We start from the raw sequence: 19,417 nt of genomic DNA, 5'->3' as shown, positions 1-19,417 counted from the left end.
CCGACCAGTTCTACGTGTGAGAGAGGCGCACTGACCAACCATCTCCAAAATTTTCCATTTTTTCCCAGGCACCCATTCCCTCGCACCACCGTCGACCATTCGAAGTACACAGCACCCTCTCGCACACCACGCATCAATAATTCGTCTTGTTTTTTCTCACGCGGTTCTAATTCTTCATCTTGCTACAAAGCTGATAAAATAATTTTTTTACTACGTTAGTACTCAGAACCTCCGACCTGACACGACGGCATCCAGCGATTTTTATTATAATGCTAATAATTATCATCATTTATTTTTTCGATATCATAATTTACGCGCGACAACCCTGATACGTCTCAAACGTATCTATAATTTTTTATGGTTTCACGCTGTTATCTTATCATCTTTGGATGTTTTATGTAACTTCTATATCTTTTTTGGGACTAACTTATTAATTCAGTGCCAAGTGCTAGTTCTTGTTTTTTCTATGTTTTTGGCGTTTTTCAGATCTGATTTTGTAACGGAGTCCAAACGGAATAAAATCCCCGAAATGAATTTTTCCCGAACGGAAGAAGATCAGGGACCTGTGGGCCAAGCCAGGAGGGCTCCTGGGAGCCCACAAGCCCCCACTCCGCCACCAGGGGGAGGCGGCGGTGGCAGGGCTTGTGGCCTCTCTGGGCGCCCCTGACCTAGATCCGTGGCCTATATATTCCTTAAAATACAACAAAAAATCAGGGAAGCCTCGAAAATACTTTTCCGCCGTCGCAAGCTTCCGTTTTCGTGAGATCTCATCTGGAGACCCTTCCCGGCACCCTGCCGGAGGGGACTTTGGAGTTGGAGGGCTTCTTCATCATCATCATCGCCCCTCCAATGACTCATGAGTAGTTCACTTTAGACCTACGGGTCCGTAGTTAGTAGCTAGATGGCTTCTTCTCTCTCTTGGATCTTCAATACAAAGTTCTCCATGATCTTCATGGAGATCTATCCGATGTAATCTTCTTTGGCGGTGTGTTTGTCGAGATCCGATAAATTGTGGATTTATGATCAGATTATCTATGATATATATTTGAGTCTTTGCTGATTTCTTATATGCATGACTTGATATCCTTGTAAGTCTCTGTGAGTCTTGGGTTTTGTTTGGCCAACTAGATCTATGATTCTTGCAATGGGAGAAGTGCTTGGTTTTGGGTTCATACCGTGCGGTGACCTTTCCCAATGACAGAAGGGGCAGCAAGGCACGCATCGTGTTGTTGCCATCAAGGTTAACAAGATGGGCTCTGTCGTTGATATGAGATTGTCCATCTACATCATGTCATCTTGCTTAAGGCGTTACTCTGTTCTTTTGGACGTAATACACTAGATGCATGCTGGATGGCGGTCGACGTGTGGAGTAATAGTAGTAGATGCAAAAAGTATCGGTCTACTTGTTTTGGACGTGATGCCTATAGATATAATCATTGCCATAGATATCGTCACGACTTTGCGCGGTTCTATCAATTGCTCGACAGTAATTTGTTCACCCACCGTCTACTTGCTTCCATAAGAGAAGCCACTAGTAAACACTATGGCCCCCGGGTCTATTCACATCCATCGTTTACACCTCCGCTTTTACTTTGCTTTGTTACTTTGTTGCTTTCAGTTCTCACTTGGCGAACAATCTATAAGGGATTGAAAACCCCTTCATAGCATTGGGAGCAAGCTTTTGTGTTTGTGCAGGATCTTGTGATACTCCTCCACTGGATTGATACCTTGGATCTCAAACTAAGGGAAATACTTACCACCGTTGTGCTACATCATCCTTTCTGCTTGAAGGGAACACCAATGCAAGGCTCCATAGCCGTAGCAGAAGGATTCCTGGTGCCATCGACACGACTATTCCTGTCGCCGTTGCCGGGGAAGCACAGCTGACATCAGAAGTATTTCTGGCGCCGTTGCCAGGGAGGAGAGATCAAGATCTATCCAAGTAGGTCTCACAAACTCATCTCTTGCATTTACTTTTGTTGCTAGTTGCCTCTCGTTTTCCTCTCCCCCACTTCACATTTGCCGTTTTCATTTGCCTTTCTCCTTTGCCGTTTTCTTTCACCTTTTGCCGTTTCCCTTTGCCGGTTTTCTTGCTTGCTTGTGTGCTTGTTTATTTGTTGAAGTCATCATAGCTGAAAACACCAAACTTTGCGACTTCTCGAGCACTAATAATAATGATTTGATTAGTACTCCAATTGCTCCCGCCACTAGTGTGGAATCGTATGAAATCAACGCAGCTCTCCTGAATATTTTTGTGAAAGAGCAATTCTCTGGCCTTCCTAGTGAAGATGCCGCATCCCATCTCAATACCTTCATTGAGCTTTGTGATATGCAAAATAAAAGAGATGTGGATAATGACATGATTAAGTTGAAACTTTTTCCTTTCTCGTTGCGAGATCGCGCAAAAACTTGGTTTTCTTCTTTGCCTAAAAATAGTATCGATTCTTGGGATAAGTGCAAAGATGCTTACATATCCAAGTATTTTCCGCCGGCTAAGATCATCTCCTTACGTAACAATATCATGAATTTCAAGCAACTTGATCATGAACACGTTGCACAATCTTCGGAGAGGATGAAGCTTATGATTAGAAATTGTCCCGCTCATGGCTTGAGTTTGTGGATGATTATACAAATCTTTTACGCTGACTTGAATTTCGCTTCTCGCAATATCTTGGACTCCGCCTCAGGTGGAACGTTCATGGAAATCATGTTAGGAGACGCTACAAAACTCCTAGACAATATCATGACCAACTACTCTCAGTGGCACACTGAAAGGTCACCTGCTAGCAAAAAGGTGCACGCTATAGAAGAAATTAACTCGCTTAGTGCTAAGATGGACGAGTTGATGAATTTGGTTGCTAGTAGAAACGCTACCGTAGATCCTAATGACATGCCACTATCTTCTTTGATTGAGAGTAGCAACGCTAGTTTGGACGTGAACTTTGTTGGTAGGAACAATTTTGGCAACAACAATGCTTTTAGAGGAAACTATGTTCCTAGGCCTTTTTCTAGTAACTCCTCTAACAATTAAGGCAATTCCTACAACAACACTTGGGGAAATCACAACAAATTACCCTCTGATTTAGAGAGTAATATCAAAGAGTTCATCAACTCTCAAAAGATTTTCAATGCATCCATAGAGGAAAAACTACTCAAAATAGATGATTTGGCTAAGAGCGTTGATAGGATGTCTTGTGATATTGATGCTTTGAAAGTTAGATGCGCTCCTCCCAAGGTCAACTTGGATGAAACTTTGAAAGCTATGCGTGTCTCCATGAATGAGAGCAAAGAAAGAACCGCCCAAATTCGCGCTAGGCATGAATGGTTTAAAAGGGTGCGCTCTAGTGATGCAAATCACGAAGATCTTAAAGTGCTTGGTGTGTCTCCTCTTGAATATTGGTTTTTGCATGTCAAACCTATTTATGGAGGGGCTGGATATGAATCCACTTTGGTTGAAAAACGCCCCAATGATTCGGAGTCCACCTATCTTGATGATAAAGGTGTGGAGAGTGGAGTAGAAGAAGTCAAAATTTTGGGTAGTAATGAAACTCCCACTTTGGATTTCAAAGAATTCAATTATGATAATTGCTCCTTGTTTGAATGCATTTCTTTTATGCAATCCATTGCAAACTCTCCACATGCTTATAGCCAAAGCAAAGCCTTTACCGCGCATATCGTAGATGCTATGATGAAATCTCTTGAAGAGCAGCTCGAACTAGAAGTCTCTATACCTAGAAAACTTCATGATGAGTGGGAAACTACTATAAAAATCAAAATCAAAAACTATGAGTGCAATGCTTTGTGTGATTTGGGTGCTAGTGTTTCCGCGATTCCAAAGTTTTTATGTGATATTCTTGGTTTTCATGAGATTGAAGAGTGTTCTCTTAATTTGCATCTTGCGGATTCTACTGTCAAGAAACCCATGGGAAGGATCAATGATGTTCTTATTGTTGCAAATAAGAACTATGTACCCGTGGATTTCATTGTACTTGACATAGATTGCAATCCTTCATGTCCCATTATTCTTGGTAGACCTTTCCTAAGGACTATTGGTGCTATCATCGATATGAAGAAATGAAATATTAGATTTCAATTTCCTTTAAAGAAGGGCATGGAGCACTTTTCTATAAAGAAAATAAGATTGCCTTATGAATCTATGATGAGGGCTACCTATGGTTTGAGCACCAAAGATGACTATACGTGATTCCATCACTTTTTGCCTTGCTAAGGGCGTTAAACAAAAGCGCTTGTTGGGAGGCAACCCAACGAATCTATCCTTTTTCTTTCTGTTTTTTGTTTTCCACACTTTCATAATTCTGTTATGAATGTGTTTTTTGTGTTTCTTTTTGCGTTTGTGCCAAGCAAAACCGTTATGATTAGTCTTGGGGATGATCGTTTGGTCATGCTGGAAAAGACAGAAACTTTCTCCTCACGAAAAGAATTTTCATTTTTTTCTGTAAGAGCTTTTGAGTTGATTCTTTTTTGCTTCTAATTGCTACGCAAATTCTTCAGCCTATCGTAATGTTTCAGAATTTTTGAAGTACGAGAGGTATAAGAAATATACAGATTGCTACAGACTGGTATGCTGTTAACAGATTCTGTTTTTGTTGTGTTGGTTGCTTATTTTGATGAAACTATGGATAGTATCGGGGGGTATTAGCCATGGAAGATTGAAAATACAGTAACCCAACATCAGCATAAGTAGAATTTAAGTTTCCTACAGTACCTAAGGAAGTGGTGGTTTGCTTTCTCATACTAATGTTATCACGAGTTTCTGTTTAAGTTTCGTGTTGTGAAGTTTTCAAGTTTTGGGTGAAGTTCTTATGGACAAAGAGATAAAGAGTGGCAAGAGCTCAAGCTTGGGGATGCCCAAGTCACCCAAGAGATTCAAGGATGTCGTAAAAGCCTAAGCTTGGGGATGCCCCGGGAAGGCATCCCCTCTCTCGTGTTCAATCCATCGGTAACGTTACTTGGGGCTATATTTTTATTCACCACATGTTATGTGTTTTTGCTTGGAGCGTCTTGTATCGTAGGAGTCTTTTATTTTTGTTGTGACACAATCATGCTTTCTGCACACCTAGAGAGAGAGGCATGCACTCACCGTGATTTTGTCGAGCTTCACTTATATCTTTTGGTAGACAATTCAGCTCACATGTGCTTCACTTATATCTTTTGAGCTAGATACTTTTGCTCTATGTGCTTCACTTATATCTTTTAGAGCGCAGCGGTGCGTGGCTTGGTAGTTGATCTATGCTTTGAAAGTAGTCTCAAAAGGGGTAGTTATCCAAAGGGATACGAAAACTTCCACCTTCATGTGCATTGAATAGTTATAGAAGTTTGATTCATCTCAATTAGTTTTGAGTTGTGGTTATGGTAATATTGAAGTCATGCTAGTAAGGTGTTGTGGATCTAGAAATACTTGTGTTGAAGTTAGTGATTCCCGTAGCATGCACGTATGGTGAACCGCTATGTGATGAAATCTGAGCATGATTAGTATATTGATTGTCATCCTTTGCGTGGAGGTAGGGATCGCGCGATGGTTTATACCTACCAACCCTTCCCCTAGGAGTATGCGTTGAATGCTTTGTTTCGATTACTAATAAAACTTTTGCAACAAGTATATGAGTTCTTCATGACTAATGTTGAGTCCATGGTTTAGATGCACTTTCACCTTCCACCATCACTATCTTCTTAGTGCCGTGCAACTTTCGCCGGTGCACAAAACCCACCATTAGCCTCCCTCAAAACAGCCACCATACCTACCTACTATGGCTTTTTCAAAGTCATTCCGAGATATATTGTCATGCAACTACCACCATGACATGTGCCACCACGTCTACATTTCCATTGCATGATGGTAAGATAGCTAGCATGATGTTTCCATTGATGTCTATGCCATGCTAGATCATTGTCACGGTACACTACCGAAGGCATTCCATATAGAGTCATAGTTGCTCTAAGTTTTGAGTTGAAAGTGTGATGATCATCATTAATGGAGCATTGTCCCATGTGAGGAAATAAAAGAGGCCAAAGAAGCCCACCAAAAAAAGAGGCCAAAGAGCTCACCAAAAAAATAAAATAAAAAAATGAGAGAAAAAGAGAGAAGGGACAATGCTACCACTTTTTCCACACTTGTGCATATTAAGCACCATGATCTTCATGATTGAGAGTCTCTCGTTTTGTCACCACCATATAGCTAGTGGGAAAATCTTCATTATGTAACTTGGCTTGTATATTCCAATGATAGGCTTCATCAAAATTGCCTTAGGTCTTCGTGAGCAAGCAAGTTGGATGCACACCAACTAGTTTTCTTTAAGAGCTTTCACATACTCTTAGCTCTAGTGCATCATTTGTATGGCAATCCCTACTCATTCACATTGATATCTATTGATGAGCATCTCCACAGCTCATTGATATGCCTAGTTAATGTGACTATCTTCTCCTTTTTTGTGTTGCAACCTCCATCACACTCCACACCACTTATAGTGCTAAAACCATGGCTCACGCTCATGTATTGCGTGAGAGTTGAAAAGGTTTGAGAAAGTAAAGGTGTGAAACAATTACTTGGCCAATATCGGGGTTGTGCATGATTTAAATTCGTTGTGCAATGATGATAGAGCATAGCCAGACTATATGCTTTTGTAGGGATAACTTTCTTTTGGCCTTGTTATTTTGAAAGTTCATGATTACCTTGCTAGTTTGCTTGAATTATTATTGTTTCCACGTCAATAGCAAACTATTGTTTTGAATCTAATGGATCTGAACATTCACGTCACATAAGAGGAGTTACAAAGTACATCTATGCTAGGTAATATGAAAGCATAAAAAATTCATTCTTTATCACTTCCCTACTCGAGGACGAGCAGGAGTTAAGCTTGGGGATGCTTGATACGTCTCAAACGTATCTATAATTTTCGATGGTTTCACGCTGTTATCTTGTCATCTTTGGATGTTTTATGCACCTTTTATATCTTTTTTGGGACTAACTTATTAATTCAGTGCCAAGTGCCAGTTCTTGTTTTTTCTGTGTTTTGGCTCTTTTCAGATGTGATTTTGGAACGGAGTCCAAACGGAATAAAATCCCCGAAATGATTTTTTCCCGAACGGAAGAAGATTAGGGGGCCTGTCGGCCAAGCCAGGAGGGCTCCTGGGAGCCCACAAGCCCCCACTCCGCCACCAAGGGGAGGCGGCGGTGGCAGGGCTTGTGGCCTCCCTGGCCGCCCCCTGACGTAGATCCTTGGCCTATATATTCCCTAAAATACAGCAAAAAATCAGGGGAGCCTCGAAAATACTTTTCCGCCGCCGCAAGCTTCCGTTTCCGCGAGATCTCATCTGGAGACCCTTCCCGGCACCCTGCCGGAGGGGACGTTGGAGTTGGTGCGCTTCTTCATCATCATCATCGCCCCTCCAATGACTCGTGAGTAGTTCACTTTAGACTTACGGATCCGTAGTTAGTAGCTAGATGGCTTCTTCTCTCTCTTGGATCTTCAATACAAAGTTCTCCATGATCTTCATGGAGATCTATTCGATGTAATCTTCTTTGGCGGTGTGTTTGTCGAGATCCGATAAATTGTGGATTTATGATCAGATTATCTATGATATATATATTGAGTCTTTGCTGATTTCTTATGTGCATGATTTGATATCCTTATAAGTCTCTCCGAGTCTTGGGTTTTATTTGGCCAACTAGATCTATGATTCTTGCAATGGGAGAAGTGCTTGGTTTTGGGTTCTACCATGTGGTGACCTTTCCCAGTGAAAGTAGGGGCAGCAAGGCACACATTAAGTAGTTTCCATCAAGGGTAACAAGATGGGCTCTATCGTTGATATGAGATTGTCCATCTACATCAAGTCATCTTGCTTAAGGCGTTACACTGTTCTTTTGGACTTAATACATTAGACGCATGCTGGATAGCGGTCGACGTGTGGAGTAATAGTAGTAGATGCAGAAAGTATTGGTCTACTTGTTTTGGACGTGATGCCTATAGATATAATCATTGCCATAGATATCGTCACGACTTTGCGCGGTTCTATCAATCACTCGGCAGTAATTTGTTCACCCACCGTCTACTTGCTTTCATGAGAGAAGCCACTAGTAAACACTACGCCCCGGGGTCTATTCACATCCATCGTTTACACCTCCGCTTTTACTTTGCTTTGTTACTCTGTTGCTTTCAGTTCTCACTTGGCGAACAATCTATAAGGGATTGACAACCCCTTCATAGCGTTGGGAGCAAGCTTTTGTGTTTGTGCAGGATCTTGTGATACTCCTCCACTAGATTGATACCTTGGTTCTCAAACTGAGGGAAATATTTACCACCGCTGTGCTACATCACCCTTTCCGCTTCGAGGGAACACCAACGCAAGGCTCCATAGCCGTAGCAGAAGGATTCCTAGTGCCGTCGACACGACTATTCCTATCGCTGTTGCCGGGGAAGCACAGCTGACATAACCCCCCAAAAAAATCGAAGAAGTAGTAATCAAAATGGGAAAAGCAAAAGACATTTTTTTTGCAAGATGAAGCAATTCATATATCTTCTTTTCTGCATGTTTTCGAGCACATATACCAATGCCCCCCTACCTAGAACTGTTGTAGTTCATTGATCATCGACGAAGACGCAACTGATTTTGGTAGGGCCCTGCACGATCGTTTATCTTTTTCCCGACATAGGTTGCCACCCGGGCCGGCATCAAGGATTGGAGGCTCGTTTCATCTGCTATCTGGAAACACGTTGATCGGACATAGATTATGATAGTAGCAAAAGAATTCCAGCTGTACCTAACACCCCATTTTGTGCTCATGTTTTTGGCGTGGCATCCCTAAAAAGCGGAAACATACTAGCCGCGCACTGAACATTGTGAACCTACATGTAGCCACGTAAAAAATAGCTTGCGACACGGTCCGGCAACAAGGATTTGGAGGGGTGCTTCATCCGCTATCTGTAAACACGTTGATCCCACATAGATCATGACCGCAACAAAAGAACTTACAGCTGTATCTCACACCCTAATTTGACCGAAAGGGGAACCCTACTCGCCGCATGATGAACATACATATATCCAGCTGGACTCTAGACCAGAAGAATTATTATACGCCCGCTTTTGACGAGAATGGCATTTTTGGAGATCGTCATCGGAAGATATGGCACATGTGGACATTTTCATGCAATCCACCATGACTTATATCGCTCATGTTATTTATCGTCGAAGGCGTAACCGATTCTGGTAGGCCGTTTTTCTTGCTAACCCTCGGGAAACGTGAATACACAATACACTACCCCAAATGATCACCATAGAGCATGCAAAGTTGGACCCTACATCACCAGTTTTGTTGAAAGTGGGTGCGGGGGATACCATGCGCCCCCACATTATCAACATACATGTATCCCACGTAAAAATAGCTTGCCACGCGAGCAGGCAACAAGGATCTGTAGTCGCACTTCATTTTGTTATATGGAAGCACGTTGATCGGACATAGATTTTTACAGCAAGAAAAGAATAACATTTGTAGCTCGAACCCCAATATGCGCTCATGTTTTTTGACGTGTCACCCACGAAGGGGGAACCATACTGGACGCACGATGAACATACATATATCCTAGCAACAAGAATGTCGTTTTGGAGATTGTCATCTCAAGATATCGTACATGTGACATTTTTCATGCAATCCACCGTGACTATACTGCTTGTTTTTTTTTAAAACTCCATCACTCCTGTTATTTTGCTAAACTTTTGGAATTTTTCCGGACCAAAGACATGAAAAACATCATGCAGAATTAGATACGAAGATGAAAGATCCAAAAGATACATCAGGTATGAGGAGCTCGTTCATCGGATATACATTTTCTATATCATCTCCAAAAAAGCATGCCTCGGTTGGACCATATCTCTCAGCATGTTTGAAACTAGGCGTGGGGGGATACCATGCGTCGCCGCATTATGAACCTATATGTATCCACGTAAAAAATAGCTTGCCACCCCCGGGGCAGGCAACAAGGATTGGGAGCCCGCTTCAGCTGCTATCTGGAATTCCAGCTGCAGCTCACAACCCAATTTGCTAACGTGTTTTTTGGCATGGCATCCCCGAAGAGGGAACCCTAATGGCCGCATCATGAACATACATATATCCAGTTCGACTCTAGACAACAAATGTATTATACACCCGCTTTGACGAGAATGGCGTTTTGGAGATTTATGTAGGGCCCTGCATGATCGTTCATCATTTTCCCGAGATAGGTTGCCACCCGGGCCGGCATCAAGGATTGGAGGCTCGTTTCATCTGCTTTGTGGAAACACGTTGATCCGACATAGATTATGATAGCAGCAAAAGAATTCCAGCTGTAGCTAACACCCCATTTTTTGCGCTCATCTTTTTTTGACGTGCCATCCCTAAAAAGGGGAAACATACTAGCCGCACGCTGAACATTGTCAACCTACATGTAGCCACGTAAAAAAAATAGCTTGCCACACGGGCCGGCAACAAGGTTTTTTTGGGGGGGGGGCTCCAACCGCTATCTGGAAATACGTTGATCGCACATAGATCATGACAGCAACAAAAGAATTTACAGCTGTAGCTCACACCCTAATTTGACCGAAAGGGGAACCCAACTCGCCGCATGATGAACATACATATATCCAGCTGGACTCTAGACCAGAAGAATTATTATACGCCCGCTTTTGACGAGAATGGCGTTTTTTGGAGATTGTCATCGCAAGATATGGCACATGTGGACATTTTTCACGCAATCCACCGTGACTATACCGCTCATGTTATTTATCGTCGAAGGCGTAATTGATTCCGGTAGGCCGTTTTTCTGGTATCCCTCGGGAAACGTGCACACACAATACACTAACCCGAATGATCCAAAAGATACATCAGGTATGAGGAGCTCGTTCATCGGATTTACATTTCCCCTATATCACCATAGAGCATGCACAGTTGGACCCTACATCCCCCAGTTTGTTGAAAGGGGGTGCGGGGGGATACCATGCGCCCCCGCATTATCAACATACATGTATCCCACGTAAAAATAGCTTGCCACACGGGCAGGCAACAAGGATATGTAGTCGCACTTCATTTTTGTTATCTGGAAGCACGTTGATCGGACATAGATTTTTATATCAACAAAAGAAATCCCATCTGTAGCTCGAACCCCAATATGCGCTCATGTTTTTTGAGGTGCCACCCACGAAGGGGGAACCATACTAGATGCACGATGAACATACATGTATCCCAGCAACAAGAATGTCTTTTTGAAGATTGTCATTGCAAGATATCGCACATGTGACATTTTTCATGCAATCCACCGTGACTATACTGCTCGGTTCTTAAAAAAAACTACATCACTCCTGTTTTTTGCTAAACTTTTGGAATTTTTTGCGTACCCAAGACACAAAAACCATCATGCAGAATTAGACACGAAACCGAAAGATCCAAAAAATACATCAGGTACGAGGAGCTCGTTCATCGGATATACAATTTCTATATCACCTCGAAAACATGCACCGGTCGGACCATATCTCTTTGTTTGTTTGAAACAGGTCGTGGGGGATACCATGCGTTGCCGCATTATGAACCTGTATGTGTCCACGCAAAAAATAGTTTGCCACCCCCGGGGCCGGCAACAAGGATTGGGAGCCCGGTTCAGCTGCTATTTTTCATGCAATACGCAGCCACGCGGGCTGAGTTTAGCGGGGATGGAACAATTGAGATGCAGGAGCAAGCCATGCTAAAACCACATGAGTTTGAGTGAAATTTCGACGGGGCAACATGCAATATTTCTCCAAAATAATTCTGAGCGGCACAACCGGCAGAAAAAGTGCGCGCCCCCCTGGTGGATCCTCTAGCCATTAAGAAAAAGTCATCTTTCATACTAACTACCACACCAACGATTATTTGTGCCCAGATGGACAACTACGACGGCCCATCTGTCGAAAAACCAGGTAGAATCCCGGCCCATCCTATTATTCGAAAAAGGCCGACCGACGAGCGGGATAAAACGTCATTTCCTGATTCTTACCAGGGGCGCAGTACTTTCTTGACCACACCACTCCCCCCCCCCCCGCTGGCTTTTTTGAAACCAGGATCACAATTGCCGAAATTGCGCCCTAAAAGTCATTTTTCCCGGGGACCGTGCATGTCACGTTATTACAAGAAAAAAGATCCACTCCAAAATTGTCTCACACTTTTTACCATCATTTTTTGTTGTCAAAATTTGTTTATCCATCGTAACGTACACCAAAACATTTTTCAACAATTTTTTTGCATAGCCATAAAATGCAACGTCGCCCATAACATTTCCAAGAATTTTATACGACACACAGGGAGAATGTAATGTACCGGTTTATAACGAATACGAGTTCTTCCGATAACAGGAAATCACAATAAAATCATTCATAGAAATCAGCTTTGGGTGTATTGTTGCAGGTGTTCTTCCTGTGACCTGTGAGGCCGCAGCGAGAGCACCTAGCGACTTTCTGGGCGCTTTGTAACATCCCAAATTTTGGAATGTTAATATAATTATTATATTGTTTGTTTGTTTGCTTGGATGATTGAAACTTGAGTGAAATTTGAAACTTTTCAAAAAACTTTTGAATGAGAGGGAATAAAATGACTTTCCCCTTCTCCGGTAAATTCAAATTCAGCGAGTTAAAAGCAATGAGAGAAGATGACATGACTTCTTCAACTATAAAGAATTTGAATGGAGTTGGCATTTGAATTTCCTTCGATTTTGATTTGCAAATTCTATTTTCCCTTCACTCAAGAAATGCCGGGGAATAATATTCTGTCAAACAGAAAAGAGAGGAGGAACATGACCCTCCAAAACCAGGGGCATTTGTTGAAGTATTTTGAGCCAAGAAAACAAAATTTAATTGAGAAAATATTTGCAAAAAGAAAATAAAGCTTTTAGGGATTTTTTTTGAATTTTTTTTGGAAGTATTTATTTTGGCCGTGGAAAAATGTCCATCTTCTCGGATTCATTTTTCTGATATTTGTGGTATATAACACTTATATTTTCGGGAAGGAATTTATTTCCTTTTCATATTTTTTATTTCCTGTTTTAATTATTAGGAAGTAAATCGTTTTTTTTTGGAAACTTACCCTGGCCCATTAAGGAACTTCCTATTCTAGCCCGACACAGGATCTCCTCCTTCCTCTCGACTCCCTCCTCCCGTGCTCAGGCACCTTCCATGGCAGGGAGCCAAGAAATCCTCCCCTTCCCCGATTCGCGAGATTTGTTGCCTCCCCTCGCCTCTCGTCGCCCCTATAAGAACCCCCATGGCCTCCTCGTTCCATTCCCGTCAGAACCGCTGCCCCTTCCCTCCTCCTTCCTCCCCTGCGGAGTTCGTCGGAGCTCTGTCCTAGGAGCACGAACAGCCCCTTCTGGTCGCCCCCTCCTACCGCATCACCCCTCCTGCAGCCCACCCCCTACCCCACTGCACCACCGCCGCCACCCTCCTCCATCGCCCCACCCCCCCATCGCTAGGAGCCCCACTCCCCATGCCGGAGCTGCTTCCCACCTCGCCGGCGTAGTCCCCATCGCCGGAGCAGCCCCTGCTATGTTCAGCCATGGGAGGTAACTCCTCCTTCCTTTCTTTTTTCTTTTGTTTGTTTTGTTTTTTTTGTATTGTGTAGTTTTATCGTTAGATCTAGATCCAACCGTGTATATTAAAAGCAACTTACCCCTTCGGTTTTTAGTTAAAGAACCGAACGGTTTTCTGTCTCACTTAAATTTAGTCGGAGGTTTTTGTTTAAGTACCGGCCGTTCGCTAGTTAGCCCCGCAGCACACACCCTCCCAACCAACCAGGAGCTTCCACCTAACCCCCCTGTTCGTTAGATCCAATTTTTCCTTTTTTCTGTTTTAGTTAGAAAACAAAGAGAGTTTAAATTTTGTTTTCCCTATAACTTCTGATCTAGAGGTCCAATGAGCTTGATTCTTTTTCCAGTAGATCACAAGTTTTCTGTAGTTTTTAAAAACATATAATTTGTCTATGTTTGAAATTTTCAAATTTGAATTAGATCAGATTTAGTTTAAACCTTGTTTTGCTTATTCCAGGAGTTTAAAAATAGATTTTATTTCATTCCTTTTGCTACTGATCACTAGTGATCTTAGTTATCAGTGGTAAAAATTTCAGAATTATTTGAGTATTTTAGCCCATTGTTTCTTGTGAAACAATTTCTGTTTCACCTCTTTTAGGATTATGGCTATTTCCTTTTCTATAATTGTTTTTAAATTATTTTCTTTTATATTTCAGAAAGATTATGTTTTGTTTCTGTTAGTTAACAGTAGGTTTGCAAGAAGTTTTTATTTTTATTTTTATATGTTATCATGAAATCAATTCTAGTTCTCTAATAACTTGCAATTGGTTTCTCCACTGTTTCAAATCCCGTTTGGAAATAATTCCAAATAGTTTTGTGAAAAATACTTTATTTTATCTTAGTTAAATTTATATCTTAGTTCCCTGTTATTATTTTCCGTTGGACAAAAACTATTTAGTGTTTGATGTAGTAGAAGACTCCCTAGTCTTATTTGAAGTTTCCTTCGGATTCTTATTCACTCTCTCTTTTGTTTTGATTGCTAGAACGATTGCTAGTATGGGTGCTTATGTGAATGATATGTTTGTTATATAGATTTCATCGGAGAGTGACGAGTAGACTATCAAGTTATTTCTCGAGAAATTCTTCTTCGTCAACATCACCAGGCAAGTCATTTGATCATGTATCACCTATGTTTTATGCATCGTAGTTCTACCATCCTATGCCCAATTGCATGCTCACTAGGTACTTGGAAATTATGGTTACATATTGTAGTATCATGTGGTAGGCACCCAACAACCCCGTTACTAGGCCCGGGACGACAAATTTCATATTGCTATGCTTGAGTAGACGAGATGCTGGTTGAGAGTTTATCACGAGTGATGCGAGGATACTTTAATAACCAAGACCGGTTAAGTCAAGATTTTTCAAGACCTCGTGATGCAATGCAACTCTAGGTGAAGGACGGTTGATCGGCTCCCTGGAGAAACCAGTGGATGACCCGGGATGCTGGAGACGGCCATGACATCTTGCGGAAAGCTTCACCCAGGCTCAAAGAGACGGACGGATATTTTCAAGACCCAAGGCTTACCTACACAGCCACAAGTCATTATGGGCTCTGGCTTGGTTGGACAATGCGGCGACTCTGGACAGGCGGTGCTAGCAGATGTAGAAGAACGGTAGGATTGGATGGGCACCGACAGGGATTCAGAGGGACCCGTTGAAAGACCATGTTTTGATCATCCGGTCTTCAAACACCCTGAAGTGCGAGGACATACACGGAGGCGATCAAATCTTGTGGGGAACGTGTGCAAAACTTTGCAGAGTACTCAAACCTAATCGATTAGCCGTGTCCACGGTCATGGACAACTTGAGCCAAAGGAACTGAAGTTATCTGAAATTCTCAACACAAATAATAATATTGATGTGGGTATTATTGACAACATGGGTACGAGAATTGGTTGGTGGAACCATCTCATTAACAACCAACAATGTAGTAACATTTTGCTTTTAGCCCTCTCTTGATGTAGGAGAAAACTTGCTTTTCGCTAAAAACTTATAGCCCCACCTGCCATATATGCATATAGTATAGATGATTACTTTTCACCCCTCTCTTATGTGACTTGCCGGCATATTCAATATGCTGACCTACACGGCTGCAACGTCTTATGTTGCAGATATTTTTCTTCGACGAGTAAGAGTACGATTCAGGGTTACGGTCTACACTCAACTTGCCGTTGGTGTTTATTGGGACTCCACTCCCTTGACTGCTTCCGCTGAGATATTTAAGGTATATATATCAGTTTTACGCTATTTCCATGTGATTGCACTTTGATATATACATTGATGTATTGTGTGTGCCAACATACTGATCCAGGGATGGTACAGATATACAGAGGCTTGACTCGTCTTGAGTCGGGTCGCTACACCCTTTTGGAACATCAGCATGTTGCGGACACGTAGTGCTCCTGTGCCCTTGGACCCGACATACTAAACAAAACCTACTCCTCTTCGTTGGCTGTTCATATGGTGCCTTCTCACGGCTTGTTGTCGGGCGACCTGCTGCCCTTTTCCTTGAAGGACCTCCAAAGCTTTCCGAACACTGCGAAGCACTTTGAGCCTGACTCACAGTCCAAAAATGCTGCTTTTCCCTCCTACAGCTGAACCTGCAGAATCACCTGCAATCTCTTTGTCGGATAAACCCATGCCATCACGTACAACAGCCAATGGCTCAAGTTGTGCCTTCACAATCCTCAGTTGATCCATCGTAATAGAATATGCATCCACATTGCTATCACCGAGTTTAACAATCTCGAGGCACAACAGATGTAGATTGTTGTGTCGCCGCGAGGAGTACTTGAGAGGACCCTGGTCCTTCTGGTAACGCAGAAACTCTGGAGGGAGTATATCTCTTGCATCCCTTGTCCAACGCTTTAGGACATGCTTTGCAGGAAGTTCTTCCAAACCAAGCTGGATCATGACCTGACAACAGAAAGAAATTATCAAAAAAAGGAAACAATAATAAAACCACCGCATTCTACAGGGTTGATTACTCATATTTACATGGAACATAAAGGAGCATGAAAAATGAGTGCAACACCTTCAGCGCATGCCCGCACACCATCCCAAAATGCTCAAACATGCCACATTCACACTTGAATTCGTCACCCGCCTCGTTCACCTGTACAAAAAATTCATTTTTGCACCACTTCTCCCTGGAATCTCTCTTCACATGCCTTGCTATGTATTTACGACGAGACACAACCTCATCCAATACATATGACCCACCATCATACAACATCTTGCCGAATTTTTCAAACATAGTTCTTATGTAAATTTTGGACGCATGTATCTCGATCGGCAGGTTCTGTGCCAGCACAAGACCCCCCTGCGGTTGGAAAAATAAATAATCAGCACGCATCGCAACTGTATTTTTTTATAATGCAAATCAAAAAATAGGGGCAACACCAATCCTTTTTTTTTGTGCTATCCTACCAGCTTGGTCCTCTTCTCTTGGTAACTCTCTTCTGAATCTTTGTCAAACTGCATCTTTTCATACTGTCTTACGAACAAGTGCACTGGAGAACCTGCGGGCACATAACCTTTGAGCAAATGGTTTGCACTTTCACTGCGCTGCGTGCTGGTCATCTTTGCGCAGAAGACGTCCATGGAATAGGGCTTGGCCCATTTCATCCGGGTCTCATATATCTGCGTGAGGAACGCATTCGTTTGTGGACCATGTTTCTGAACCATACATGACCAACCATCCTCAAATTCGCTCACACTAACTATGTGATTTACGATCTTGTTGAACTCCTGTTTGAATTCACTACCCTTTCCCAGTAATGATCCCAGACATTCCTTTGCTTTCTTCAGAACGTGCCACTTGCACCATCGATGCGTCGTGCCCGGCATGACTTCATCTATAGCAACCTCCATGGCGCGAGCCTGGTCTGGAAGAAATAATAGTTTTATTTTATCAATACAAACACATTTTACATATAAGTACGACACAGACTCACGAATAACATCATAATTCACACAAAAAATGTTCTGAATCTCCTTTAATATACCTGTGAGTATTGTCCGTGGCTGTGGAGCCCCAACCATGTGGGAGAACTCTGTGAATATCCACTTGAAAGTGTCAATTTTCTCATCGCTCATCAGCACCCCACCAAAAATTATGCTTTGAAAGTGATTGTTGACACCAACAAAAAGACCAAAAGGCATGTCATACAGGTTTGTTTTGTATGTGGTATCAAATGTCACAGCGTCACCAAAACAAATGTACTGCTCGATACTTCGGCCCGTGGTCCACATCAAAGTCTTAACTCGTCCCTCGTCATCGACCTAGACACTGTATTTAAACTCAGGATCTTCTGTTCGCATTGCATTGAACACCTCGATTGTTTTTGTTGCATCATTTTCCGATTGCTCTTTGTTAAGTTTTCCACATAGAGTTTTCAAGGACCATTTTGTGAATGGCACTTCCTTCACAGAGCCGAACAAACTACCCACCACGCTATAAACCTTGCTCAGGCTAATATTGTTTTCCCTCAGTTGCTTCACCAAGTCTCTGGTGTATCTATCTATGTGCCGGTGCGACTTCCAGTGCAACTTCTCCATACAGTTAACCGACAAACCATGGTTGTGCTTTGTTTTGTGTTCACATATGTACCAGCCCTTGTCTTCAGACCTAAGGACTCGCATCAACGCACCGCACCCGGACCTTGTTGAGCGACTATTGGACTGCAACGGTTTCCCCTACAAAGTCCCCCAGGGGGAAGTGATTAATAAAAAAAAACACAGCACATGAAATCACGTGTAATGCAAAAAATCCTATTTTTTTGTTTAGACATGCTCACCGCACATGCGCACACAAACTCTTGCATGTATTTTGTCCGATGCACGTTCAATCTGCTTTTGGCATGACGAACCCCAAATCCAGTCTCCCAGGAGTATAGGTTGTAAAACTCATACGCCTCCTGAACCGAATCAAAGCTAGTACCTATCGCTGGATTAACAACTGTTCCAACCTTGTTCTCTGCGTACGCTCGCATTGAAGCCTCTAGCGCAGGGACTCTGCTAGGGCTGTCGCCCCTCTCATCCGACGCCTTGCCAACCCAAATGCTATAGTTCCTCAAAAAATAAGTTATCATCGGTTCATATTTATACTTGTTGTCACCAAAAACTAAACATAGTAATTACAAAAAATAAAATGTCAGTGGTACCACAGCCGAAACAACCACATAAACAGGTCAAATCCGATCCTACAGCACCACATCCCCCCCACCTCTGCCCCAACACCTAAACACCCCAAAAAAACTCGACGTAAAAAAAACAATGAAATGATCATTCGTACCATGACCAAATTCAATACCAAAAAAATCAAAATAATAAACTACAGGATGACAAAACCTTGTGATGCATATTTTTTTATCTCGACAGCTGAAACACAGCTGCATTACTTTCCTCATCACCAACACCACGTAATCCTGCACATTTTTTGTCTGAATAGCAAAACATAGAAGTTACAAAAATAACTGCAGCTAAACTACGACCTTACAATCACACAAACCAATCAGACTCTGTCCTACACCACCAAAACCCGAACCACACACCCCCTCGGCTAACAAAAAAGGCAAAAAAACTAACACTGAAACCTTCATATATACCAGTAAAAAACAATGAACGGCAAGAGACAGATGCTTAGATGCAGGATTCTCTTTCTTTTTATTAACCCCGCCGCTGCAACTCACCGCCATAGTGTGTTCAACGTTTCAAAAACACCATGCAAGCCGGCACAAATTTCTCAAAAAGGAATTAACGGCAACGATTTTTTTGAGAGTGTTACCGGCGAGTCCAGCAGGAGCCCTTGA

General features: G+C 42.4%; 1 protein-coding gene across 1 annotated transcript; it reads right to left on the bottom strand.

Annotated features, from left to right (window-relative positions):
- Window positions 1–16,916: 16,916 nt before the first annotated feature.
- On the bottom strand, window positions 16,917–18,759 carry LOC123411765 (protein FAR1-RELATED SEQUENCE 5-like). The gene is made up of 2 exons (XM_045104730.1): window positions 17,612–18,759; window positions 16,917–17,491 (listed from the first exon to the last, which is right to left on the bottom strand). The coding sequence occupies exons 1-2, from the start codon at window positions 17,856–17,858 to the stop codon at window positions 17,025–17,027; spliced, it is 714 nt and encodes a 237-aa protein (XP_044960665.1). The 5' UTR covers window positions 17,859–18,759; the 3' UTR covers window positions 16,917–17,024.
- Window positions 18,760–19,417: the final 658 nt, after the last annotated feature.

This window comes from Hordeum vulgare, chromosome 7H (genome assembly GCF_904849725.1).
Source record: "Hordeum vulgare subsp. vulgare chromosome 7H, MorexV3_pseudomolecules_assembly, whole genome shotgun sequence".
In the NCBI taxonomy this organism is placed as follows: Eukaryota; Viridiplantae; Streptophyta; class Magnoliopsida; order Poales; family Poaceae; genus Hordeum; species Hordeum vulgare.
Note: the sequence above shows the minus strand (reverse complement) of the source record. Positions and strands in the feature narration are given on the sequence as shown.

What these genes read in the sequence shown, in the direction of transcription:
- LOC123411765 (XM_045104730.1), bottom strand. Translation starts at nt 17,858, where the DNA reads ATGTGGACCACGGGCCGAAGTATCGAGCAGTACATTTGTTTTGGTGAC. An exon ending in GCCACGGACAATACTCACAG is followed by an intron (nt 17,492 to 17,611) that starts GTATATTAAAGG and finishes TATTTCTTCCAG; the next exon opens with ACCAGGCTCGCGCCATGGAG.